This window comes from Pavona decussata, unplaced genomic scaffold, assembly GCF_977016875.1.
Source record: "Pavona decussata unplaced genomic scaffold, jaPavDecu1.1 SCAFFOLD_602, whole genome shotgun sequence".
Lineage (NCBI taxonomy): Eukaryota > Metazoa > Cnidaria > Anthozoa > Scleractinia > Agariciidae > Pavona > Pavona decussata.
The window spans coordinates 6,024,987-6,051,689 of NW_028145860.1; the positions used below are offsets into that span (position 1 = coordinate 6,024,987).

At 37.8% G+C, this 26,703-nt stretch overlaps 3 protein-coding genes and 1 long non-coding RNA gene across 4 annotated transcripts; 3 read left to right on the forward strand and 1 right to left on the reverse strand.

Moving 5' to 3' along the window:
* The first annotated feature begins 31 nt into the window (after window positions 1–31).
* LOC146449669 (sperm axonemal maintenance protein CFAP97D1-like) lies at window positions 32–3,108 on the forward strand. The gene is made up of 5 exons (XM_085101695.1): window positions 32–256; window positions 362–442; window positions 1,682–1,855; window positions 1,941–1,994; window positions 2,390–3,108. Exons 1-5 carry the CDS (start codon window positions 164–166, stop codon window positions 2,633–2,635), a joined length of 648 nt encoding a protein of 215 aa, XP_084957821.1. The 5' UTR covers window positions 32–163; the 3' UTR covers window positions 2,636–3,108.
* Window positions 3,109–3,976: 868 nt separating this feature from the next.
* On the reverse strand, window positions 3,977–17,263 carry LOC146449670 (uncharacterized). The gene is made up of 15 exons (XM_085101689.1): window positions 17,192–17,263; window positions 16,220–16,306; window positions 15,859–15,916; window positions 15,729–15,770; window positions 14,806–14,880; window positions 14,400–14,557; window positions 13,658–13,771; window positions 12,268–13,148; window positions 11,506–11,755; window positions 9,098–10,748; window positions 8,481–8,563; window positions 7,773–7,852; window positions 7,486–7,584; window positions 6,316–6,381; window positions 3,977–5,222 (listed from the first exon to the last, which is right to left on the reverse strand). Exons 2-15 carry the CDS (start codon window positions 16,278–16,280, stop codon window positions 5,163–5,165), a joined length of 3,678 nt encoding a protein of 1,225 aa, XP_084957815.1. The 5' UTR covers window positions 16,281–16,306; window positions 17,192–17,263; the 3' UTR covers window positions 3,977–5,162.
* On the forward strand, window positions 5,237–25,778 carry LOC146449671 (uncharacterized). Its single transcript, XR_014860667.1, has 2 exons — window positions 5,237–6,206; window positions 24,894–25,778. It is a non-coding gene; the product is annotated as an uncharacterized LOC146449671 (long non-coding RNA).
* On the forward strand, window positions 17,298–25,778 carry LOC146449672 (ferroptosis suppressor protein 1-like). Its single transcript, XM_085101692.1, has 6 exons — window positions 17,298–17,431; window positions 18,971–19,366; window positions 19,820–19,884; window positions 20,614–20,844; window positions 22,289–22,559; window positions 23,046–25,778. Exons 2-6 carry the CDS (start codon window positions 19,009–19,011, stop codon window positions 23,270–23,272), a joined length of 1,152 nt encoding a protein of 383 aa, XP_084957818.1. The 5' UTR covers window positions 17,298–17,431; window positions 18,971–19,008; the 3' UTR covers window positions 23,273–25,778.
* Window positions 25,779–26,703: the final 925 nt, after the last annotated feature.

Consider the following 26,703-nt stretch of genomic DNA (forward strand, 5'->3'; position numbering starts at 1 on the left):
CTGCTGAACACATTGACTGTCGTTTCTGCAGGCAGAAAGGAGACTGGTTGCCACGCAACGAGCTACGCCAGATAGCCCAAAGGCAAACGAAACTCCTGTCCCGCTCTTCAAGATATTGTTGTTCTTCAGTCTGTTTGATTTTTCTTTTTGATTTACAATTAAGATGCACAGAGCCTATCAGCCGATAACGCCAGCGAACAACAAGCTCCTAAAGAAAAGATGGGACATGAGCAGATACGATACACACAGGAGGAAGGTTTGTTTTGCGTTTCGGCGGCATGGCGCGCCGGTCTCAAACTTATGCTTCATTTGCTTTCAAAATTATAGTTTGCATAACTGTTTGCTCACTTTTCTTCCACAGGTGTTGTCAGCAAAAGCAGTCATCGACAACAAGCCTCCTCAAACCTACATGCACTTACATCTAAAGTTAAAGAAGTTGCAGGTATTGTAGTCTTTTCATTTCAGAAGATCGCTTAGCTTGAAATTGACATGATATTGACATAGAATCCGTCCCAGCCTTGGGTGACACAGGAAGTCTCAGAAATTTGTGTCAATATGTATTCAAAACTCTCTGTCTGATAAGAGAGTACTTTTAAACGAACATCTGCTCTCTTCGTACGTTTACCAAGAGGCATGGTTGCGATTAAGAAAGACAAAGCTTGATGATATAAAATTTCATGGATAATTCGTGATTAAGTGGCGCACAAAACATCATCAGTTTAAATGTGTTGCGAAATATCCCGGGTGCAAATGAATTGTGATAATACTGTAACACGTAAATTTTTGATCAGTACAACCCAGCGTGTTTTCCCCCGAAAACTAACACAGGAATGATCGTTTTTTCACGGATGGATTCCAATGAGCTTATCGAGTCGATTTGTTTTCTTCGTTATTTGTTCAGAGACCATTTGCTAATTAAATCTCCTGAATATATTCCGCTGTGTTGTCGAAATCTTGCATCAGCGAATCATTTTTTTGTCGTCTTTGATTACGTTTAATTTACTTCACTGTCTTTTCTGCGTGAGTTTGGAACAAAGAATCACTGACTAAATCTTATTAACACATTCCGATGGTGCTATTCAATAAGAGACACGCTTTGTGGTTTGCATTACACACTGCTGCATTTTAATTAAAGTTACCTTGTCTGTCTGACAGATGAAAAATTGTTTGATCACGTGTCTACATAAAAAATGCATGTGTTGTTAGATTTTGTGAGATACATTTAAAAAAAGATAATCCATCATGGCGTCATTTGACTACAATTATCAACTTCCTTCAGTTTATTGTTTTCTTGTGCTCGTTTAATAGAGTTATTGTTATTTACCCCTCACTGGGATTACAAAATTTGAATCTGAAAGGAAAAATAAAGTGACTTCTAATATTTGTAGTCAAATGACGCCATCATGAAACTGGTCTATTATTATGCTTTAATTCTCATTTAGCCTGTTACAGGCTCCAAGGTCGGAGGGAGGGGCACAGGGGAGCTGTGACTTGGTTGCTAGGCCCGAAAATGGTGACTAATGTCCAATGAAAATTTAATACTCTTTGAGATTTTCTGCTGTTGTTATTCACATTACCTCCATTCATGAAATTGTTTTAACATGTACAGAAAAATAATTTCTCTGACCACTGTCAGTGCTAAAAGATCTAACCAAACTGTTCATGTGGACCACATTTACAGGTGGAAGAGGAAAGGTTGGCTACCATTGAGAGAGACAACCGCATTCTGCTGGAGAAGATGTCCTTTGTAATGAGAACTCGTGGAAGAGTGGACAACAGGAATGATTATGAACACAAGAGTTTAAACAAGACAAAAAGACAAAGGGAACTTCTCAGGGTTACTCATGAGAACCAGGTAATTGAACAGTTGTTCAGGAACACACAAACAAATTGTGAAACAAGGATGATTCATATATATATTTTTTATCTTCACTTTGCAGGCCATTTTGAAGAGGATATCATCAAAAGAGCCTCATTATAACCACCTTCAGTGGGTAAGGATTTGAATCTCAAAATTATTTGTTTTTATACCAGCAATCTGAAAGCTTACTGCAAGCAGTATTTCACCATTTAGTGAATAAGGGAGGTATGTTTGGGAGGAGATTTCAAGAGTTACCTCAGTTACCTGTACATGTGTGTTGATGTAAGGTTAAGGCTTCATGCTCTGAGTAACACATAATAATTATTTGAACTGCAATTTTAAGGCTCCAAACTAGTAGACATTCAGTTGTTGTTCATTGAGACACGGAATATACCCTAACTTGGTTCTATCTTCTGATACATTTTGTACACTTGGTGCCTATTGCCCTTAGGCTTTCACTGTATAGAACGTATATAATACTTTTAATTTGAGGTACATATCACTGACCTAGTAGCAAATTCATTGTAGGAGGATGAATGGCAAATCAATGAGGGATACATGGACAACATTTCTAAGTATCCAAAAGACTGGTACAAACAGTTAACGCGGAAGAAGAAGCCAAAGGAAGAAGAGAAAAGTGAGATATCCAAGAATGAAAAGAGGCACAGTGCTAGTCAACAAGTCAAACCAGCCAAGGACAAACAAGAAGCCCTAGAGAATGGCGAGGGAGGAGCTATCAAAACAGACGAGGACAAGGAAGCCACAACAGAATAAGATACATTTTTAATTCATAAATTTTAAGAATGCAATGGGCAAAGTTATTGTTTTATAATGCCAAATTTGTAAATAAGATTTTTATCAGAGTGTGATAGCTTTTAGTTTTATTCTAAAGCTTAATGGAGAAGCAAAGATTTTCTTTTAGAGCATTATTTGGTAAACCTTTTTCTAAAACACTGCAAGTTTTGTAGTTTCTTTTTATATACACAGTCAAACATTTAATTTATTTCACTTTGTAAAGCTCATTAGTCAGTATTCTGTGACTAAATTCTGAAAGAAAACCAGAAGTTATTATTTGTAATACTTTGAGCGTATTGGGCTACATTTTGTTTTTTTCTTTTTGTCTGGCCTACCAGACAGTGTGAAAGTTTTGTAAAAGCAATTTTTCTTTAAAAAGAAACAGAGAACTGCTACTGTTACAGTGTGAATGATTACCACAACTAAAAGGTAATAAAGTGTGAACAAACTGACATGGTAAATGAAGCTCAGTACACTTGCCTTGTTTCTTTACGACTTCTTTCCAAGGCAAAGGGGGCTCCATTATATTCTAAATACAGTTCAGCTTTACAGCAAGACCAAGGGAATGTTACCTGGTAACCACCCTGTAGTATGGCGCTCTTGTTGTTCACCGCCAATGTTTCACCTGACCACCCACCTATTGATAGTGGAGGCACAGTAATGTAGTGGTTAGCATATCAGACATCCGATCAGATGGTTGGTGGTTTATAGAGGCCCGTTTTCTTGCTGTGTTGATTCCTTAGACAAGAAACTTTGGGGTAACCCTGCAAATAAGCACTAGCAACCCATCTGGGGACCCTAGGGGGGGGGGGAAGAAGCAATACTCCTAGTAGCTTCATGTTACAGAAACCGGGTTAGGTCTAGCCCTGTGGGCCACTTAGACTCGTAGTGCAACTTAACCTACCTTTACCCTGCACCCTTGATGGTGATATTAAACCCTTCAAGCCTCAATAGTGATCAACATCTAATTTCCCTTTCCAATATCACTACTTGATCAAACATATAGGTCAAAGGAATACAGGGAATGATCGGCAAGATGCAGTGTTTTGAGTTTTGAACAATTCTGAACTACTGTAAAAACCATAAGAAACAGAGAGAACAGTCAGGAAAACATATATGTTGATATTTGGCCATTAAGAGTTAACAGGGTATCACTGGGCAAGAAAGAAGTTCAATCAATGGGACAAAAATTTGCATCAGTTCAAACATAAATTTTTGTTTTCTTACAATAGTATGAATTGTTCATTATGGGTGAAAAATATTATAATGCAAGTCCTTGGAATTAGAAGGAAAGAGTGAAATATGACATCACACTAGAAAAGCATTCCAACTTTCACAGTGCTGTTTTTATTTGATATGTTGCACCACCTGGTTTAGAAACAAAACATGAATACCAAACTTTTAAGACATTTTAAAATCTTATTCTAAAATGGTTACCATTTTTTAAATATGTCTGTTGGTATTTAAATGAGTCCTCCTTACCTTGTTCTTTAGCTCAAAAATCAAAACAATATTTACCTTGAACGAGGCAAGAAGCAAGGCTAATTTGAAGGCAAACAAAAGAATATTGAAATGGGCACCCTTTTGCAATAAGGTTCGTGGGTGTCTTAGTACCAGGACAAGCGTAACTTTACCGCTGCTTTTACTAACAACTAAACCCAGATCAGTTAAGTGAGGACCGTTGTATTTTGACTACTGCCATTGAAAAACAACTAATGGGTTGGCTTCAGAATTATTTTGAAGTACATTGAAAGATGCAGTATTCATGGTGTACTATCCACATCTTGCTACCTGACTGGGAGATTGAGATTGGAACACTCATTTAAAATGATCAACTCATTTAGAGTAATGTACAATTATAATTATTGAGAATAACGTTAAGATATTAAAATTTGTAATGAATGTTACAACATACCACAAATATGTACATAGCTCAAGCATCCACACTCAACATTTAACAGTGTGAATCATTTTTTACATGCGTGCATTGTATAAATAATTACACATTTGCATAACAAGTGACAGGATATTCTAAAAATAGACAAGAAACCTGTAAGAGTATTCAGCTTTGGAAAAGAGAAAACTGGTAAAAACAAGAAAGATGTAAACTCCCCCATGTTTATTAAATTAACCGCTTAGGGAAGCACTGCCTACTAACATAATGAAACATGTTTGCTATTCTTCAAGTCAGAATTTTTCTCCTTTGAACATGAAATTGTTAAAGACGTACTGAAAATATGCCTTTTGTTTAGTTAATATGCTGAGAAGAAAAGGAGGGGAAAATGTCAAGATAAGCCAAGTGTGAGGGAATAGAACTCGGAGAACTTTACTTTCCCAGTCCCTTATATAACTTTATCATAAAGTTGCAATGCAGGAATGATAAATTATACATGAAGTACAACACATTCTGTTTTGAATATTATTTTAGTCGCAGAATCTTCTAAAATACACATACATGTTGTAAAACCAGGTTTTTACATATATGTTTTAAAACTTGAAACTTATTTTACACTGATGACTCAGACTTTGATGCAATTCTTGGCTTCTTTGCAGGAGAAACATGGCACTAAAAATAAAATAATGAGACAGGACATGGGTGTCAAGATGATATCTCATAAAATGTTTGGCCAATAGATTGCAATTCCTGGGATTCCAGTATCTGAGCTTTAGATGGGCTACTACAAGGATTTTTTGACAGCAAAAGCTTTAGGAGTGCAACACTATTTTGGCATCAGAAATTCTAAATATAGTAAAAACAAAAAACTTCCCCAAATATTAACACGACTCTCAAATGTTGTTGCTCAGCTGACATTGGTAACTTAAGGTGGCTCACTACTAACAGTTTCCATTGCTTTTCATCACTTATACTTATCAGATGATACAACAATAATGGCATTAAACAATTAATGCCTAATCATTGGCTAGCAAGTCATGGTCATTCTCTTGACATAATAGGTTACCATTGATAATAACAACATAACCTGTTAAAAATACCCCTTATTTTAGCTTTAAGTGGTTATAACTCAAGAACAAACTCAGTGACACCAAGTTTTATTATGGGGCTGTGATCAGCATGTTCAGACACAAATTTTTGCAGAGAGGAGTTCAGAACCACTTTAAATTTTTTCTCAACTTACTAAAACATTCCTTTCTTGTAATTTATAGAACCCGTGGGTACATACAATCTTTACTTTACCTAGTCTTATTTGTCCTGACTTGGACACAAGGTTGTACTTTTGTAATATAAATTTTACAATAACTGTCCAAATGCCCGCGTGCTGATTGGCTCGTAGCTATTGTCTACAAGAGTACAGACAATAAAAATGACGTCAGATGTAACGTGCGCGCTTTCTCAACGAAAAAATAGCCAATTCCGCTCGTACTTTTTCCATGTTATTGTAAAAAACAAATCGACGGCAGTTTTCTATGGTCTATACTCTTATAGACCATAAAATGATGCCATAAAATGTCCAAAACTTGGCAGTGAAACCATTCGCCTGCGGCTCGTGGTTCCACTTGAGTTTTGAACATTTTCTGACATCATTTTACAGTCTATAAGAGTATAGACCATAGAAAATTGCCGTCGATTTGTTATTACAGCTAAAAGTTCTTCATCACCAGTTACGTTTTCAGTAATTGTTTATTTGTGATTTATTTACCTTTTCCCATCTCTCCAACATTTTTGCATACTCCATTTCATAGAACCTGAATACTTCCTCACAATCCTACAAAGAAGATGCTCTTTTTTTATTTAAGTTTGCCACCCATACAATACAATGATATTTAAAATATTATACCATGCCCTAGAAACAGCGACCATTAAATTGTTTACTGGTTGTTCTTGCAAAGCGAAAACAGCAAGATCTAGCAATATTTCTTGGATGTTTTTAATAAAACAATATTATTATTCTACTTGCACTTGTTGGATATGGTATTATTATAACCAATTCGGTGCTATGACCCTTGTTTGCTATCTATCATCTCATATCCAATGCATGCTTGTGGAATAATAATTTTAAATTATGTTTTACAATAACTGCCCAAATGCCCGTGCGCTGATTGGCTCGTAGCTATTGTCTATAAGAGTACAGACAATAAAAATGACGTCAGATGTAACGCACACGCTTTCTCAACGAAAAAAATAGCCAATTCCGCTCGTACTTTTTCCATGTTATTGAAAAAAACAAATCCACGGCAGTTTTCTATGGTCTGTATTCTTGTAGACCATAAAATGACGCCATAAAATGTCCAAAACTTGGCAGTGAAACCACTCGCATGCAGCTAATGTGGTTCCACTTGAGTTTTGAACATTTTTGACGTCATTTTATGGTCTATAAGAGTTTAGCATACCTCAGTGACTGACTATCGCGCAACGCACAATCTGATTGGCTACACAGTTGCCGTCTATCTATCCATAGACAGCAGCTTGTCAGAGCGCGCGCGATTTAGTATGCATCATTGCACAAATATATCAACATTTATGAAATAAAAAGATTTTTTTGCTTCATAGATCGATCACTGAGGTATGCTAAAACAATTAGACGGCTCGCTCTTGGTTTCTATCGCCTTTGATAGTTGGCTCGGGGTTTCGCCCCTCGCCAACTATCAGCCGATAGAAACCTTGAGCTCACCGTCTAATTGTTAAATAGACCATAGAAAATTGCCGTCGATTTGTTAAATAGCATGTCTTGATATTTTGACAAATTCTCCCATCTAGTACCACAAGAAAAATGTGGAGAACAGTTAGGAGAATATCTATGTTGATGTTGGGGCTCAAGGTGTTAATACATGTTCAAAGGACTGCACAACAGTCATGTAATGACACTAACCTGGTGTATTTCATGTCCTGGTGGATTGTATTTTAAACAGTTTGCCTTTACCAATAACATGTCAGCATGAAATTCAGTATATTCTTGATATTTGCCAGTCTGAAACATAACATGATGTATCAGTGAAACTGGATTTTTTACACAGTCATACACTAGAAAAACCACAACACTCAAAAACTGTCTTCACTGATCTCCTGCCAATCATTTGCGTTTGCTAGTAAATACATCATTGTTAAGGTAAGTGTAGAAGGAACATAAGATATAATGCCAGAAATTGGTGGACTTACCTCCAGCTTAACTCTAATTGTTCCAAAATCCATTGGCGTTTTAATGACTTTGTAGTATCCTGGAGCATCTACTGGATCAACTATCCGGCATGAAAAGAAACAAAGATTGAACTTTGTATTTTCCAAGAAAGCAGAATGTTCACTAATATTATTTTCAGTAAAAAATGTGCTCTTTAATGTGCAAAAATTTAGCAAAAAGTAAATGCTATAATAATTATTGTTTCTGCTTAATTTGTAAGCAGAATGCAAAGAGTTTCAGACTCCTAATTGCTCAGTCAGTTAGTCCAGTTGACCAAATAATAGAGGATTTCTTCATAAAGATTTTCTTTAAGTTTATTTCAACTGTTGATCATTAATGGTTTGGTCATATCAACTTTACTGTCAGTAGATATTCACCTGTCAATGTTATGCTGTAGTGGATGTGGGGGGTGGGGGTGGGAGGATAGGCAGGGCATTTGAACCCTACTGAGATTTTCTGGTCTGATCAAAATCCCCCACCTATGCCCAGCCTCTCCCCGCCCCATCAAGTGATTGAATACTGCAAACTTGTTGTTGCTTTCCAAGCGTTAATATGTTAAAAAGGGAAAAAACAACTTACCGTCCTTTTCTTGTACAAACTAAGAGTAGAATGTATTCTATTTAATTAATGACACTATGTAATATTGTCATTGCCGTTGTTGCTGCCAAACTTCTTGTTTGATCATTTACCTGGTTTGAGGAACCAAGTGGCTGCACCAAAGTCACCTTTCCTTCTTCCTTGCCCTCGATAGCTGGCAACTTTTTGTAACAAGCTGCAAGATATGATTACAGTCATGCAATATCCACACATCGCCTGCAATTTTGAGTTTATGAAGCATTTATACTCAAGCCATCTCCTAATACAAAATGTTGCTCCAAAGTTTATCCCCTGCTTTGCCCTGCATTTTGTGATAAAAATGGAAATCTTGCCCATAATCATAGACTTTTTATTGGAAATAAAGTACCAAGCAGTAGATAAAACATTGGAGCATTTACTGAAGGAATTCAAGGCCACATGCAAAACGCTGGTGAAGCTGAGCTTAAAAATAACAAAAAGGGATCTGAAATGAACCATAGTCGGTTATGAACTGAGCCCTTCAATTACCTATAAACTCAAACATAAACTGATCAACTTGATGATGATGAAATGATCTTGGCAATAATGATGATGATGACCTTGACAACAATGATTTTCAGTTAAAATAACAATCAAATGCTGATACCTCAAACTGACAGGGAAAGACAAATATTGCACAAAAAGATCATATGTTATCCAGCTGTTAACCAGAAACTGCACCATAACTTACCTGAGAGCACCTCTAACCCAGCCACTAACTTGCCTTGGAGGAGACACATCAAGCGACGTGGGAGGCTTTCTTTTCCTCCCACTTGTTCTAATACTACCAAATGCTTCAAGAGCTTTTAATTCCCTTTCTGTTAGTTCTGGGCTTTCCGAAGCACTGTTTGAACTGCTTGTGGAAGTAGACAAGACATCAATCAGTGCATCAGAGACTTCCCCACTCTCTTCTTCAAATCTTGGTAAAACATTTGAAGTTTGATCTTCACCAAGGCCTTTGTCAGTTTCTGTTTGAGTTGAAATTTGTTCATTGATTAAATTTTCTTTCACAGTAGTGGGTTCTTCAGGAAGGGCTGAACTCTCCATAGTAGAGGATTGCAAGAATTCCAATGGCAAGTCATCAGATGAAAGCGTTGCTTCTGACTTGTCTCCTGAGTTTGCCTCCATACTTTCTACAAAGCTTTCAATTATTTGTAGTGCATCATCTACAGGATGTCCAGTATTTTCCACAGGCACCCCATCCTCTTGACCTTTGACAATCACATTTTGATTGTCACAGTGAGTGCCTCCAAAAGATGAACAAAGATCTGACTCTACAATAGGCTTGTGGGTTTTCTCCTCTTCATGTTCAGCCATTTGCAATGACTCAGAGTAAATATTTTCAGATAAACCACCCCTTATAAGTTCAGAAATTTCACTAGTATCATCCAGTCTCTGAACTGTGACATTTTCAACAGATTCAGCCACTGTTTCTGGCTGGGTTTCGCAAGGTTTTGTATCATGAATCAAGTCTTGCTGCAATGAATTTCCACAATCTAAATCACAATCAGATACTTCAATATCTTGCAGTGATAATGGATCCAAGACTGTTTCATGCTCCTCTGTAGATTCTTGCATTGTTTGTGGCATAACATCTGGACCTTGTTCAGCTTCATCTTTGACTGGTGTGCTTTCAGCCATGTTCGGGAAAAAATCCATAGCAGATGGCACCTCAGTGTTACTGCAGCCGCTGTCGATTGTCTCTGAGCACATTAGAAGAGAATCATCTTCAGAAGATGTGTTATTATCGCATTCAGCTACGATAGTTTGCTCATTCAGAACTGGCACCTTTGAACCTGATGCTTCTGATATTTCAGAATTGTCACTCATCTCTTGAGTCTTGGAAGACGGGTTTCCTTGATCAGCAGCAATCAAACCTGTATCTTGACTTGTCGAAACTACTGGCTGATACTGCTGCCCTACAATCTCACTCAAACCTGATACCCCTGCAGCACCAGGTGTACTTACAGCTAGTGGCAGTGATGACTGCAGCTGTGCTCCAGCATGTGAGCCCACTCCAGTTGCCAAGGGTACAAGGACAGTCGGAAAGACAGCAACATTCTTTGCTGGGGCTGGTAAGATTGTCGGAAGTTTTCTGACACTTGGTGTAGTGGAGACGCTAGTAGGTACTTGGCTTACGCTCAATGGTTTAGGTGGAGCAGGGAGAATGGCAGGAAGGGGTCTTGATCTGACCTGCGTGGTGACAGTCGGAGCTGACAGACTGGGCGTTATTTGAGTTAGAGATGGCTTGAAACTGACAGCAGTTAAAACTGAAGATGTCTTGGTGTCTTTCTTAGAAGTTGATTGCAATTGTGTGACAGCTGGGCTTGTCAGGACAACTCCTACAGAGGTAAGTAAGTATTAGTTATTTTATTAATATGAACTTTAAAAGCAGTAGATGAAACAAAGGGCCTTGAATTCCAAATTGCCCAGATTAGTTTGATTTTGGCACACAAACTCGTATTTGATCATGAAGGATTAGAGAACTTACAGATTACTTTTCTGTTATTCCGACACTAAACCAATATATCGACATACCAATAATTATTATTTTAATTTCGTCTGGTACCTGAGAACCACAGGCATTGTTCAGTATTGCCCTAAATTAACAAGTAAGATTTGTTTACTCTTCAAAAGCTCCAGCCAAACTTGCAAAGGAGGATTCAAAAGGAGGAAGAAAGTTTAATTTTAGCACTTAATGTAAGGTTAACAACTACAGACTGTTTTCAACTGCAAATACAGTTACAAATATGGACATCAAAGGGGCAGACCAAAGTATCCGCAATCCAGAGGTGTTCATATTATAGATGTTGGGATTGTATGAATTTCCGCATCTTTGGGACCAAGAGATCCATCTGAAATAGAGAGGTTACGGGGGTAGTTTCCAAAAAAAACTGTGGTGCTGCATTGGTAGGAGAGTGAAAATGAATATTTGGTTTTATCAACTGAGTTGATAAGACAATTTGGTCACTGTCAAGAGATTCTAGTGCTGAGATTTTGACACCTAGCTCTTCATCAGAGTGAATCCAAGTGAGGCTCACCTTTGAAGGTGTCCATAACAAGAGGTTTTACTGTACTTGCTCATACTTTTTGCCATACCTTGTGTTTTAGCAATCACTTTCCCCTGGGTGGTGGCAGTGGGTTCAGAAATACTTGGAGGAGGTTGAAGGGGAGCTGGAACTGAAAGAACCACCCGCTTTGTTCCGCCAACTAGTGTGGTCATTACAACTGTTTTAGATGCTGATGATGCCACCTGCGTTACCGTGTTGGAAACTTTGGTTTTCAATGGTGATGAGTGTGTAGTAGTTGTTATTGCTGCTGTCTTGGTAACTGAGGTATTTTGAGTCACCTGTTCACAAACAAAAATTAAAAAACAAAACTGAATCAAAATTAGGTGCATCCTCTACATGAGAAAAGCAGATCTTAGTTAGTGCTGTTTGAGTCCAAAAAGAAAATTTGGGTTAGCCACGCATTTTGTAGAGATAATTAACCCACAATATTTCTAAAAAGCTTTAAATTACTTAACAATGACAGTTTTTATGTATTAAATATTTTTCCAAACTGAAGCTTAATTATTGCTGAAAAATGCGAGGTTTTTCTGGTCCACTCTTCAATTACATGGAATAGCTCCAAAATTTCTCATTTTTGATAAAATAGGAGAGACACATCTGCAATGTTTGCTGGCACATGTTACTTATTAAGATCCATTTTGTATGCCCCAGTAACTATAAAAGCTTCTTGCGGGATATCTTGGCAGTCATTATATGAGTTCTCATTCCAGAATATGGCCAATCCAATGCACCCCAAGAAGACAAAGGTACTTACAGGAACAATATTCTTATAAGAGCAAAAAAATTATACCTGTGAAGTCGACTTTGTTAAACTGGCTGAGCTACTTATTCCTGGCACAACACCAGCAACTGTTGTTTTGCTAAGACCTGTTGTCATGACAACCACTGGCTTGCTGACACCAACCCCTCCTGTTCCTGGAACATGGATGACACGAACAACAGGCTGCGTGCTGGTTGCTGGCAAAGCGGAGGATGCCTGAGAACTAGGACTGGGTGTTACCATAGTAACTGTAGAACAGGTTCCCATAGTTGCTGGTGTGACAGACTTGAACTTCACAGTTCCTGGCAGAGGTTTGAATCTGGCTGCTGCCGGTTTAACTTTATGTCTTGCCGCTAGTTGAGCTGCTGTTAAACCAGTTTTTAGGGCCACCCCGATAGGATTTGCAGCAGCTGCTGGGTTTGAAGCTCCAGTGGTAACATTCTTAATGGCAGATGACAGTGGGGTCTTTGATGCCAACACTGCCTTAGGAGGAGTCCCAGAGGTAACTTTGGTTTGAGTCCTGGGGGTTGACTGAGTCATCACTGTCTGGGCTTTGGCCGATGATGATGTGACTGATGTCATGGTTTTGTAACTAAGAACTGTCTTGGCCTGACAGACAGCCTGTGACACTGCTACTGTCTTGGTGAGCAGTTTCACCTGTGACGCTGAAGCAGGGAGTTGGGAAACTCGGGGAATAGCTTTTATTGTCCCAGCTGGTCCTAAAGCTTTCCCAGATTTTGTCATGGTGCTTACTGATGTAGTCTGTTTAGTCAATGGCTTTGACACCAGTGTAGGGGTGGGGATAGTAACTTTTGTCACTGGTTTATTCAGGCTTGATACACTCAGACGTCTTTTGCGCTTTGGTTTGCCTTCATCATCATAGGCATCAGCGTCATTTCCTTGTGCTCCACCTGTAATGGTATCAACAGCTATTACATTTTGGTAAAATAATAGGGTAACAAACACATGACATTGTTAATTAATTGGGTGCACTTATGAGCAAGGAAGTCCTTATTTCAAGGTGGGTGCTAAATCAGATCATTGTGATAACTCCTTCATTCAAGACCCAACTACAGCTGTACTCACTTAAGGGCGATTTACACTGCACGACTTTGTCGCATGCGACAAGCTTACGACTGGCCTACAATACCAATTGTTTTGTGTAAATTAAACCTACAACTCGCTTATGACTGGTGTGTACGTCACAAGAAATGTTGTTGGGTTTTAAGAACATGTTTTAAAATCCTAGGACAATTATTGTAGGTATAGGCAATGTTGGGTGACGATGAGTTGTGTGTGATTTTTTGCATGGCACGAGCACCACATGCTCCAGAAATCGCATGTGACAGTCGGAAGCAAAAGTTGTACTGTCTAAATAAGCCTTTAGATTTACCATAAATACCGAACAGAGGCATATTACCTGTTTGAGATTGTTGTTTCACTGTAGCAGCTTTAGAATTGTTCTGTTGATTGGCTGAATTCAGCGAGTTTGCAGTGGCATTCCCTGCACTTGAACTAGTACCAGCCTTGTTGGCTTGAGTGAAAAAGACAACACCACAAACATTGAAGCATTAAACAATATAACAACCTAGCCTCCCTTCCCCCATGTCAAGACTAAAATGTGAGCATAAACTTGAGGTAACAGGGGAGAACAGTGCACCCACCTCTCCCTGCAAGCAAGAACAGTCTCCAGAAGTGCTTGTACCACAGGTGGGAAGTTATATCATAATCACTTTTGATTGATGTTTTAATACAGTGACCTCTGATTTCCATTGCGAATCCCCCTACCCCCTACCTTTAAAACTCACCTGAAACACTGAGGGATTTGTGTTGAGAACAAGAGCAATGCTCGGCTGTGACAAAGATGTCAGGACAGACAATTTGAATTCACACAATAACATTCATTATTGTTTAATAAAATTAAATTTCCATAAACAAACATGCATTTTTATTTAAAAAAAAAAAGGTGTTTAAAGCAAGACAAAAACACTCTACACTCTGTTGTAAGTCCCAGATTGATCATTAACGATATGAACATCATTAGACATTACACACACTGTCATCTGTCATTTGCCAGATGTCTTGTCACTGTTAATAAGTCGCATGACATTCAGAGCAAAATCCTGAATATGTGAAACAATGTCATTAATTTTAATTAATACCTGAAGAGACTGAAACCTTAGCATTTGCAGCAGCAGCAGAGTTGGCAGCAGCAGTTGCTGAAGCACTGAACACCGTTTGTGGCACAAGACGAGGCATTAGCGGGACAAGTCTTCTGCCTTCTGCTGCCCATTCAGCACAACTCCCAGCACCATAAATACTACAGATAAAGAAATAGAAGTACATATTAATTATATCTGTATTAATATTGGCAGCAATGATGCCTTTTTGAAGACTTTAAAATACAGAACATTTCCACTGACTTGAAGAAAAAAAAACGGCTTCCTTTGGACACTGATAACAAGTGCTGTGAGTGTTCATAGGGGTCTACTGTAACAATTTTCGCATGTATACGTTCTGGTTTGTTTTCACAAGCGTTTAACTGGACTTTATTGCAGGTGTGTTTACCTTTCAGCCACAATAGCAAGCCTGTCATCACTGTAAGCTCTCCTTACTTCAGCTCTGTGGCGTTCAGTGGATATACTGTTCACAAAAAAGTACAACATTATTATATCACTTACACAGTTTACAGGTTAGCAGTCACAACAGTTACTTTAATTTTATTTTCAGTCACTATCAGCATTCTATCTTCATGTTCTATAGAGTGCCCTTACCAAGATATTGAATAAACTTATACTCCTAATCTACCTTCAGTACATATGCCATAAGTGGAGGTTGGGTACCCAGAGGCCTGTAGGTGAAACCAAGCACCCAGCCCTGAGATAGTAGAACTCCCCATTGCCTTGTCCTACCCACAATCCAGCTATGAGCCATACAAATGTGCACCTGTCCTAGCACCCATCACAAGGGGACCATAGAATTAGTAGAAGGTCTAGTCATTTAGATAACCAATTACATTTACGAGAATTCAACAACAACAAAAGAAAATGTATAGACCTCAGAAATGTGAACCAAGGATGAGGAAGTGTTGTTATAGGGATGGGGGGGGGGGGGGGGGAAGAAATACTGAACAGCTGCAACAACACCATGCTCCAAATGAGAACGTGTCAAACAAAAGCACTTGTGATGGTCCATGCAAAAGCCATAACAGGAGAATACTGACCATAACACTGTACCAAAGCCAAGCATCCTGGGATGCCAACAAAAGAATGCCCATGAGTGCAACAAAGTACTCTTGCTCTACATCAATAACCCAGTTAAATATTTTCACGTAACCATATAATAAAAATTCAGGGAAATGTTCAGGAAGAGAAAATATAATATTTTTAATAACTTTCAATATCCTAGATCACCATTGATCAGCTTTAACATCAAACAACCCAAGTGTTCACACTTCTTAAATTTTTGTACAATACAGTAGATACATTTACCTCAGCTGAGTTCCTAGATCTTGCAACAACTTCTTTTTGGTCCTACAAAAAATTCACAAAAATGTGGCTTTAAAACCAAGCCTTCTGGTAAAACAAATGAAATGCAAATTTTAAATAATTGCCAACTAACCGACTTAATTCTCCCTGGGCCCTGAAAGCACTGATGATAGAGGAATATGCTTCCAGCTCTGAAACAGAGAAAGAAAAAACGCTTGTAACCTCTGTCTTACCAGTCAAAGATTTCATTTGGCAGGATTCAACTATCAACCATTTTTATGTCATGACTGCTGGCTTTATTGCACTACAATTTGAGGAAAATTCCCCGTCAGAAGTGAGAGTAGTTATGGGCGAAAATAAAATTTATCAAAATTCAACCCACAAATAACACTGAGTCCTGGATGTGAAGCTGGGCCACATTGGTGGAAGGTGAGTGCTATCACCACCTTGCCTGCCTTCCTCCTCAACTCCTAGCAACGAAGTATGAAACTTACCCAGCCTCCGGAGAATTCTTTTAGATTCATCTCTTGTAATATCCATCATTTCTGCACACATGTTGACTTAAAAATTCCTGATCCCTCCTTAAACGCAAACCAAAACAAAAGTGATTTTTAGCACTCTTTACCAAAGGATTTTGACTACTGACCACTGTATCTTTTCCTTACATTTTGATTTAAAAGGATTTGATTTAAAAGGATTAAACCTAAACTGTTTTGAAGCCTACATACTGCAAGGCCAAAAATCCAGAAAATACTATGATCACACGTCGAAGACCTCTGGCATAATCTATATAAAATGCAGCCTGACATCTTCTTAGCGAAAAAAAAAAAATAGGAAACCAGGAAATTGGATATGGGGAATTTCAAAGAAACGAAAATAATAATACGAAATATAGCCGTGGTTTTGACAACCATCATCGCCGCAGAAATAGCCCAACACAAATATTATTTATAATAAACCGCAACGAAAATAAAAAAAACAAAACAAAAAATAAAGATAACACCTGAGAACAGTTTGAAAGTAAGTAGCAGTGAGACTCGAGGACATACTTTTGGAAGCCCGCGGGTAGCATTTCGCGGCGTCTCGGGGTTCAACTAAAGAAAAACCTCTTTACTTCTTCCAAGTGTTTTACCAATGACCTTTTTGTGCTTTAATACGGAAGCCATCTTCTTCTAGTTAGAGTTAAAATTTCTTCATTCTAAGCAGTTTTTAAAACATTCTTTGGGCATCTTATATTTAAGACGATTTTTATAAATTAGCTTATACCAACGATTCAAAGATTAATTAAGCCAACAGCGAAGGATTTGTACGTCAAAACAACCTGGAAAGTAAGAAAGCGCTGTCCGTGAAGGAATCTGTAACTGAATTCTCCAAAAATTAGAATGAAACACCGCTTAGCATTAAAGAAGCAACTTTTAAATTCATGACACCAAAACGCCTCACGAGTAGAAAAGCTATCAGCGTACCTTCAAAAAAGGCGTAACTTTCTTCGATGGTCACCAAAGGCAAATCGTCCGCCATATTGATTTCTCTCACAGCAATACGCATGCGTCTTTTCTTTTGTTTACAGAGGACGTTGACGCGCGGGCTCAGCGTCAATTGCGTAGAGCTGTCAATCGTCAGGTTCTTGGCGAAGGAAGGGTGATTCGAAAAGGTTTTTCACGGTTTGTGTGAGCCGTGATCTAACTTTATTGCTTCCCTTAAAGGTAAGGAAGGCCTTTACAGATTTTAACCTCCATATAAATTTTTTTGGCACTGTTTTTGATCGCTAGAATCAACCGTGAAACGTTTTGGGGCTTCACGGGGTACGGTAGTAAGTTTAATGTTTTTGTTGATAGCCTCAAGCTCCAGTAGGCGGGCTTAGATCCTTTAACTTTGAAAAGACTCATTGATTCGTTTTCCGGCTTATTTATATTTCCAGAGAACCCAAATTTTACAGAGAGTTCACTTGGAAGCAGACCAGCTATGCTTTGCCCTTTGATCTGATTTTTTGCGTGCAAGAACATGTCTAGATTTTACACTAGCTACCGAGGCGTGCAGTTCTCCCAAATTTATTCTTTATTATGTATCACAGCTAGAGGAGCTATGCTATTGTGTGGTACTTCAGATCGCGAGAAAAACATAGAAACAAAACAAAAACGTTTCCGTACAGATTTAGTTTGTGTGCTATTCGTTTTAATATACATTACAAAAAAATTCAATCAGAATATATGGCTCTAGACATTGTACGCTTGCTATAAATAATGTATATGCAGACTTATTTGTGTAAATCAAGGACTTTTGACAGATTCCTTAGAACATACGTGGTAACCACTAATATCTTAATAATATGTTTTTTTTTTTCTCAGAGAGAAAAAAGGCAACAAAATTTGCAGTTGCTTAAACCCATTTTCACAGAAGAGTATTTTAAATTAATTTTCAAAGAATAACAAGCTTAAAATAATAATATAACTTGACTTTTTTTGGAAATTTTCGTAAAAATCTAATTAAAGCCAAATTGATTGATTTAATCATGGGAAACCTGAAGCATAAAATTGGCATATTGATATTTTTAAATATCAGAGTTTGTTTGGGATTTAGAAAATTTGAATTTTCTTTAAAAATATAGCTGCATAGCATCTTTTTTTAACTGTCCTTAGTTTAATTTGGGTTGAGGTGTTTTTCCATGCAATTTTGAACAAGTTTAACTATTCTACTGGGCCCAGTTGTTCAGAGCTTGATTAAGCTAATGCCTGGTTAATGTGAACTTTGATTCGAATTTAATTGCTAATCAGTAAAAGGTTCTCCCAAAACATTTTAGTCCCTTAAATTTGACTTAGACCTCTCTTTACCATGAGCTTAAAATTAGCATTTGAAAAGCATTTTAAGCAAGCAAGTTGAAACCCTCAATTAAGTTTTAATCGAGGATTAGGGTTAATCGGCTTTCGAACAACCGGGCCCTGGTATTCAAATGAATAACAAGGACAGTGTTCTTGGGGTGGCTTAAGCAAGTTCCACCATCCATCTTGTTTCAAAAATATTGACTCAAATAATTATCACACGAATATGGCTTTTACTCCCATTCTGAGTCAGTGTCAATAATAGCTTAACAAAAATGTATTTCTGAAAACCAATCATACATACCCTATTACTCTGAAGAATTACCTTCTTGACAAATTGCCTAGGTAATAATGGCACCACGAGGTCGGCAATTTTTTTGTGTATTTTTGTGTATTTAACTTTGTATATCTAACCTTTTTTCTCAGGTGCCACATGAGTGCTTATTATACACACATGTAATATCATGGGGGCTTCCTCTTCCTCGTCAGCTCCGCCCAAGAATTCTGGTGAGGTGGTTATTGTCGGTGGAGGTTATGGAGGCATCCAGGTTGCTATGCAACTCGACAGCTACTGCAGAGTCACACTTATTGACCCCAAAGATGCTTTTCATCATAACATGGCAGGCCTGAGATGTGTTGTAGAACCATCTTTCATCAAAAAAACTCTGATACCTTATGAAGGAGCTCTGAAGCATGGCTCGTTTGTCAAGGATCGTGTTGTGAGTTGCAATATCTCCAGGACAACAGTGACTCTTGCTAGTGGAACAGAAATCAGCTATGATTATCTTGTGTTTGCTTGTGGCTCATCTGTGCCATTTCCTGGTGAGACAAGTAGGATTGTGATACTATTTAAAGGAAAAATCTTGGTTGATTTGTGGGGAGTAAGGGCAACAACAACAGTACTTTATTCACTAAAACAATTTACATTAATTGGGAAAAATTTAAGGACCCACAGATAGCTTTTGAACTATTTGAGATGGGTGCAAAGAAGAAGGGGATGTTAAAAACAAAAGAACAAAAAAATCAGGTAACTCTAGAAGCAATCTAGGGTTAATCAGTTTGATTGACATTAGCCTGCAAGAGCAGACATCTTTTCCTATTTTGTTCTCGCAGTCTAGATTGACATGATCTCATTGTGTGGTGTACAGGGCATCTTTTCAGTGCTGATTCTTCATAATCATTTCCTTTTATAACTGATAATCCTCAGGTCGCAGAACCCATTCAGACATGAGTTTAAAACTAAAATTGTTGAAATGCTTCAATTTTTCTTTGAAGGCAAAGTGCCACTAGGAACAAGCATGAAAGATGCTGAAAAACTCTACAGTGAATGTGCTGACCAGGTATATATGCCAATTTATTTTCAGTACAAATTTTTGGACGTCATTATTGTATGTACCACCCTTTCAGTTCCAATTCCAAATTATATCAAAAGTCAAAAGGTGTCAGTTTTTTTTTTTTATTTCGCAAAAATCTAAAACAAACTGCACCAGATAAAAGTTCAGAATGGTAGCAGTGAAGGATTTCACCTACACACTCAAAACCATCTTGTGCTGCATAATAAGCAGTAAGACAAGGAAGCTCTGGTTATTACCTGTTATTTTAATGGTAACACTTTAGGATTAATTTTTATCCATGGGCTCAAAAGTAAGAAGTACCTTGACTGTACAACATAATAAACCACAGGAAAGTACTGCTCAGTAGCTTTCATTTGAATGGTCACACTGTAGGATTTCGTCCACAGACTCAAAAGTTAGAACCACCTTGTACAGCATAATATACAGCACCACAGGAAAGTTCTGCTTTTATTTGAATGGTCTCACTTGAGAGTTTCATCCATGGACTCAACCGTTTCATTAGTGAAGATGTTAAAGATATGAGAAAAAAAGTATAAAATAATAATTAGTGTATTCTTAATTTTCAAGACTGAAGTAACACAGACATTTTGCATTTTGGAATGGTTGATTTATTTTCATAAGGCCCTATTTCCCAGTCAGGAAAAAGGAGATGATCATTAATTTATTTTCATAAATAATTAAAATGATAATAATTTTTTAGTTGTATCATTTAAGGTGGCTAAGAGTGAAAGGATTGTCGTCATTGGTGGGGGCCCTGTGGGCTTAGAGTTAGCTGGTGAATTAGCCACAGACTACCCAAACAAGAAAATCACAGTAATGCACAACAGGGAAGAAATTCTGGATGATAGAATGGCACCAAAGTTTGTGAAAAAGATAAGAAATGGACTGAAAGCATTGAAGGTCGAGACTGTCCTTGGTGAACGTGTTGACATGGATGACTTGAATGTAAGTCCTGTAACATTGTTTAAAATGCTATGTACATATAAATAGAGTATGTTAAAAGGAGTTATGGAACTAAGACAGGGATAATAAGCTGGTAACAACCCTAATTAAAATAGTCAAGTAAGATCAACTCTCGCCTTGCAGATACCTCGCTATTACGGACACCCTGACACCCCGATAACATGGACAGCAGCTAAATCCCCGGCAAAAATATATTACAGATGTTTGACTGAAACAATTTCCCGCTATTATGGAAAATTTCTATTAAGGACACAAACTTGCGGTCCCGAGGATGTCAGCAATAGAGGGAGTTGACTGTATTGCCTTTAAATTCACAGTGTAGAGAACTGACCTACAGTACAATTAAGTTCTCAGTACTAGAATTAAAATTATAGCAAAATCCACTTGACAAGCTTCTTTTCACCACTGACGTGAACTGGTGAATGTTTGACAAGGGATCACAAATGCCAGGGTAAAGGTTACAATCAAAATGGATTACTGTACCACTATCATGATGATGAAAAAATTAATTAAATGGCAGTTAAGAAATTTATGCCACAATTTACTTGAGGTAAAAAAAAGAGTATGTGTTGAAACTACATTTACAATCAGGGATTTTTTAACCATTTGCAGTGAGCAGTGATAAAACAATATCCCCTTGTCCAAGTCCAAGTCTAAGTTTATAGGTTTTTGAAGTTCAAAAAGATTACAATCAAATGGATTACCATGGTGAATATGACGAACATTTGACTATAAAAAATTGCGATAAAACATTTCGTAAAAACATTATAAAAAGGTTAAAAAACACGACGTTTCGATGTACATTACATCATTATCAAGTGAAATTAAAAATGCAAGATTGCGGCTATAAATACAAAAATGGACAATAGATATTAATTAAAATAGTAGCATTGAAGAATGCTACCGGTTAAACAAAAAGTTTCGCACGTATAGAGTCCGTTTGAGTGTTCAAGCAAGGCTTAAGTTTCTTGATGTACAGCATTTCAAATACCAAACAATCAAATTTGCTCTGACACTTTCTCAAGATGTTAAAATGGCCCTGATTCAATAGGTGTTTGCTCCCGTGAGCTTCAAGAAAATGTTTGCCAATTGCCGAGTTCTTGTGCTCAGCAACGCGTTGAAAAAGGTGTCTGGCTGTATAGCCGACATAATCTGCATCGCACAGATCACATGAGAAATAGTAAACAACGCATTGCTGATTCACAATCGACGGCTTAACTTCCCTAGGCTTAAGATCATGTTCTAATTTCCTACTAACAAAAACTGGCTGCAATATGGGGCCAATCTTATTACTTAGGTCGTTAAATTGCCTGCGAACCGCATTGGCAGCTACTTGATCCTTAAAAGGAATATGACGAAACATTTAATTTACAGGTATGATGTTCATGGTCTCAACATTTTTTATTTTATTGTGCTTTGTTGATAGTTTGATGCAGAAAAGCCGTGGATTACTGGACCAGTAAGTCTAACCACTGACAAGGGAACCAGCATTGGGGCGGATCTGGTTTTCCGGTGTACAGGAATGAAAGTCAACTCTGTTGCATATCAGTCAAAGCTTTCAGACAAGATGGAAAAGAATGGAAGCCTCAAAGTTGATAGATACTTACAAGTAGAGGAAATCGAAAATGTATTTGCTGTTGGAGATTGTAATAATACACCAGAGCTGAAACTAGCATACGTGGCTAAGCTGCATGCTGGTAAGACATTGTGATAATGTGAGCTCACTGGGCTCATCCATCATTGTTGGGCTTGTTGGTTTCAGGTAACTGGAGGGAAGGACATCTTTGTGTTGTTCCTTGTTGTCTTGTACCAACTAGCACACAAGACTGCTGGGGATACAATCTGAATCTGGCCACAATTTAGGAAAATGTAAATAAGTACCCCCTTAAATAAGCATCCACCTTACCCATTCCCCCCCCCCCCCCCCACCAATCCTTCCACTGCTATATCCTTAATTTGAAATAAGCACCAGGCCTCTTGTTCAAGGATTTCAATATTATTTTCTTGTATGTAGACTCAATGAAGCAAAATATTACACAATTAATTATTGAGAATCTTTTCCTGTTTCTTAGAACTGCTTTTTCCCGCATTCTCACCCCCTGTCACTTCTTTCCCCGTACATACTGCCACAATTAATAGTTTCCTACAAAGCAAATAATCATGTAATTTTTCTCTCTTTGCAGATGCAGTTGTAGAAAATATCAAACGGCTAAATGAAAACAGACATCTAAAAGAATACAAACCTGGTAATCCTGCAATGGTGCTCCCGCTTGGAAGAAATGGCGGAGCTTCCCAGCTGCCAAATGGACTGGTGACTGGCAGTTTTTTAACCAAGAATATCAAGGGGAAAGATATTATGACACCTGGTTTTTGGAAGATGATGAAGAAGAAGATGCCGTCCAATAACTGAATTGCTCAAACTCGCTTTGACACGCCTCACATTCTAGATACCCTCTTCTTCAGGCAACTCTGAGCCAGAGTTTGGGGAGGCCTGGAGATAGAATGTTGATGTAGTAGAGGACTAGGAAGGAGGCAGGCCCCTCCCACTTTTTCTGGTACTTTTGAGGCCCAGGGCACAATCCATTCAACCAAAATTTCCAGTTGAAAATTTCTGAAATTTTTCATGGATGAAATGGAACATTCATATTTTCAACTTCAATGAACCAGTTGTCATCCTCGGCAGATGATTATGAGACTCACCATGGTACCTTCCACAGTATCCATAGAATTGTGAGGTTATTTTCATAGTTAGAGCACGAACATTCAACAACATTATTGAACCTGTTATAAACATTAAATTAGGCATGAACTCTTGTGCAAAGAAGTGCATTCTTTTTGCTCAAGTTGCTCCTCATGCTAAACAGCCAATGCTGTCACCATCTTTCACTCAACAATCGTGACAGGGTTAACTAGCTCTTAGTTTCTGGCTGAAATGGATTGGCATTGAATGGAACAGAAAATTCCTGTCATTTCCAAATTTAAGGAAAAAGGGACAAGTTTGAGAGGTTGACCAAAATTTTTTAAATGAACACTGCAGAAATTTCCATTCCTTTCAATTCACTTACTTTAACCTCTGGAAATTTTGTTGCAATGGATCATGCCCCGGTCTTCTTCAAGCTTTTTGCTTATCTTTCACTTGTGGAGCAAGTGAGTTGTTGGTTGCAGTGGGGTCTCAAGGGTTTGAGCACTGTGTAGTTATATTTCAGCTTGATTCCCTTTCTTTTGAGTTGGCGGCCAGGATGGCTAATCAATCAATGATTCCTTGTAGTCTTGTGTACATAATGTACAGTAAAGCATCACATGTTTGAAACAGTCTCGGATCTCTTGGACACTGATTCCTTTTCTTTGTCATCCTAGTATAACTTTAATTTATCATTTCAACCCAGGTTTCATTCCATGCAATTATTTTAGTATAATCCGTGGGTATTTCATCACATTGTACCTAAGAATCTCTTGTAACTGGCCACCAGCAACAGAACAGGAAGTCACCCATAGTAGTGTAGTGTTTTGAAAACAGCCAGTCATGGAACCCTCCTACAAATCCTGTTTGTACAGATGTCTTCCTGCAATGCCTTCATTCTTGTTTTCCTTGAAGCAACTTTCTCTTGGACGGTCTTTGCAATGGTTAACATAACAACAAATTACAACTGAGTTACTATCCAAGTCAAAACTGTGCAAGTCACTCCAGTAAAAAGAGAAACATTTCATCAGTTAGTCACTTGATCATACTGATCATGCATATCATTGCATCATATCACATTGTAGATAGCACACAGCTTATTCAAATCTCAAATTTCATTATCACACAGCTCTTTTGTTTCAGGTGTCCATTGTTTCTGTTTATTGTTCATGCTCTGCTTTAGTTTTTTCAGCCAATCCTGTGTGCTGTTCCAAGAGCAGTGTTTTGGCCCACCTTATATAATTTAAGTGTATGGTTTGGTGTAGTTAATACTACTACTACTACTACTACTAATAATAATAATAATAATAATAATAATAATAATAATAATAATAATGGATTATAGTAGTAGTACTAATTAACAATTAGATTATGAGCTCAAGATTTCTATCGCGTGATAGTTGATGAGGGCGAAGCCCGAATCAACTATCACGCATAGAAATCGAGAGCGAATAATCTAATTGTTTTAGTATAAATCTACTAGTCGTTCAAAACTAAACAAGTAAATTATCTATTTCCTCATCGCAGACACTTCGAAAACGCGAAGAAGCGGGCGCCATTTTGTTGAAAATCGCTACTCACTATCTATCACAGAATAGATAGCGAGTAGCGTAGCCAATCAGAGAACGGCATTCGTGATAGAACATTAGTAGATTTATACTAATAATAGATAGATAGGATGTTACCGGCTGCTATAACTTTAGAACTTGCGACAGATTGGGGTTTCTCTCCTTTAGTGATAATGATAATAGCAGCTTTCATTTATTCAAAGTATTTCCACTAGGTGGCACTTCACCTGTGAATACCTAAGATTACAAAACTTTTAAGAACTATTGTGAAATGCAAATAAAAAATTAACTACAATACTTTGAATTACAGACTATAGACTCAGCTAAATCACGTGCCTATGGACAAGTTAAAATCCATGTCAATTTTGCATACACGAAACTAGCCTTTCACTTGAAAAGTGTAATAAATTATTAGCATGAAAGTTCTGCTGTCTTCGTTTTAATCTTGCTATTTATATAGTGTATTCATTTGGTTTAATAGCGAATCACTTAGGACAAAATACAGAGTACCTGGGCAAATAACTTATAATTTTTTTAGTTGCCTTTTTTACCAGAAGGATCTTATGTGTTAAAAGTAGTCTAGTGTAAATAATATCCGTTGTCGTTTTAACTTATAAGGTAGGTTAGTAGGAAATTGTGAATATTAAACTTAGCATCTCAAACATGAATCTTTGTCTATGTTATCTTCAACAATCAGTCAGTTCGCCTCTAGACGCACAGCACCCACCCAACCGGCACAACAGAGGTTCGTGATTGTTCCAAACTGTGACACCTGCGGACGAGGCTAAATGTTTGCGCGTGACTTAGCAAATGTTACAGAAATGTCGCCAATTCACTGCTCTGGTGTGGTTCTGTGGTCGCAAAATGGCTAAGTCGGTTTCACTTACCAGCTTTTACCCAAATGGTCACAGTTCCGCATTAAAAAAAACCCTATCCCTTTGTTATACCACCAAGAAAAAGCATAGAAGATAAAAAACGCCGAATCAGTTTCTTTCCGATGGCAAGTGTGCTCTTTGCATTGCAGTTTCTGCCAAAAATTTCTGGTCAGTTTTTGCTACTCTCTTTTACCACTTCAACTGCAGTTCTTCTTTCACACAGCACGTTATATCTTTAACACTTTTACTTACTAAATTTACCCAATTCGGACGGCAGGAAGGGGGCCAAGCACCAAGCTCATTTCAGTCACATGGTACTTCCTTATAAGTGCTATATAGGGGTGTTCGGCCCTAAACCTTACAGCTATTGGTCAATTGTGTTTTATCTCAGATAGCGTGTGATTTCGATCATTTTGCTCGAAAATGTGATATGTTGTGCCCACGTTTCTGAGACCGTGTATCGATTTTGCGCTCTTGGCGTGAAAAGGGGAAAGACAACAAAGGTCCGGGACATGAAAAATCGGATATATTTTGTTCTAAAATAGAGTACAAGAAGAAGGTTATTGTTACTAGGAATGGTTTATATTCCGCCTGAATTTCGATTTCAACTCGACACATCGTTTAGTGCTAAAACAGTGGTGTTTGGGTAAGATATAAACAGTTAAGACAGACGAGTTTTTAAGGGCTCAATCTTATAACAGGGAAGAGGAATAAAATT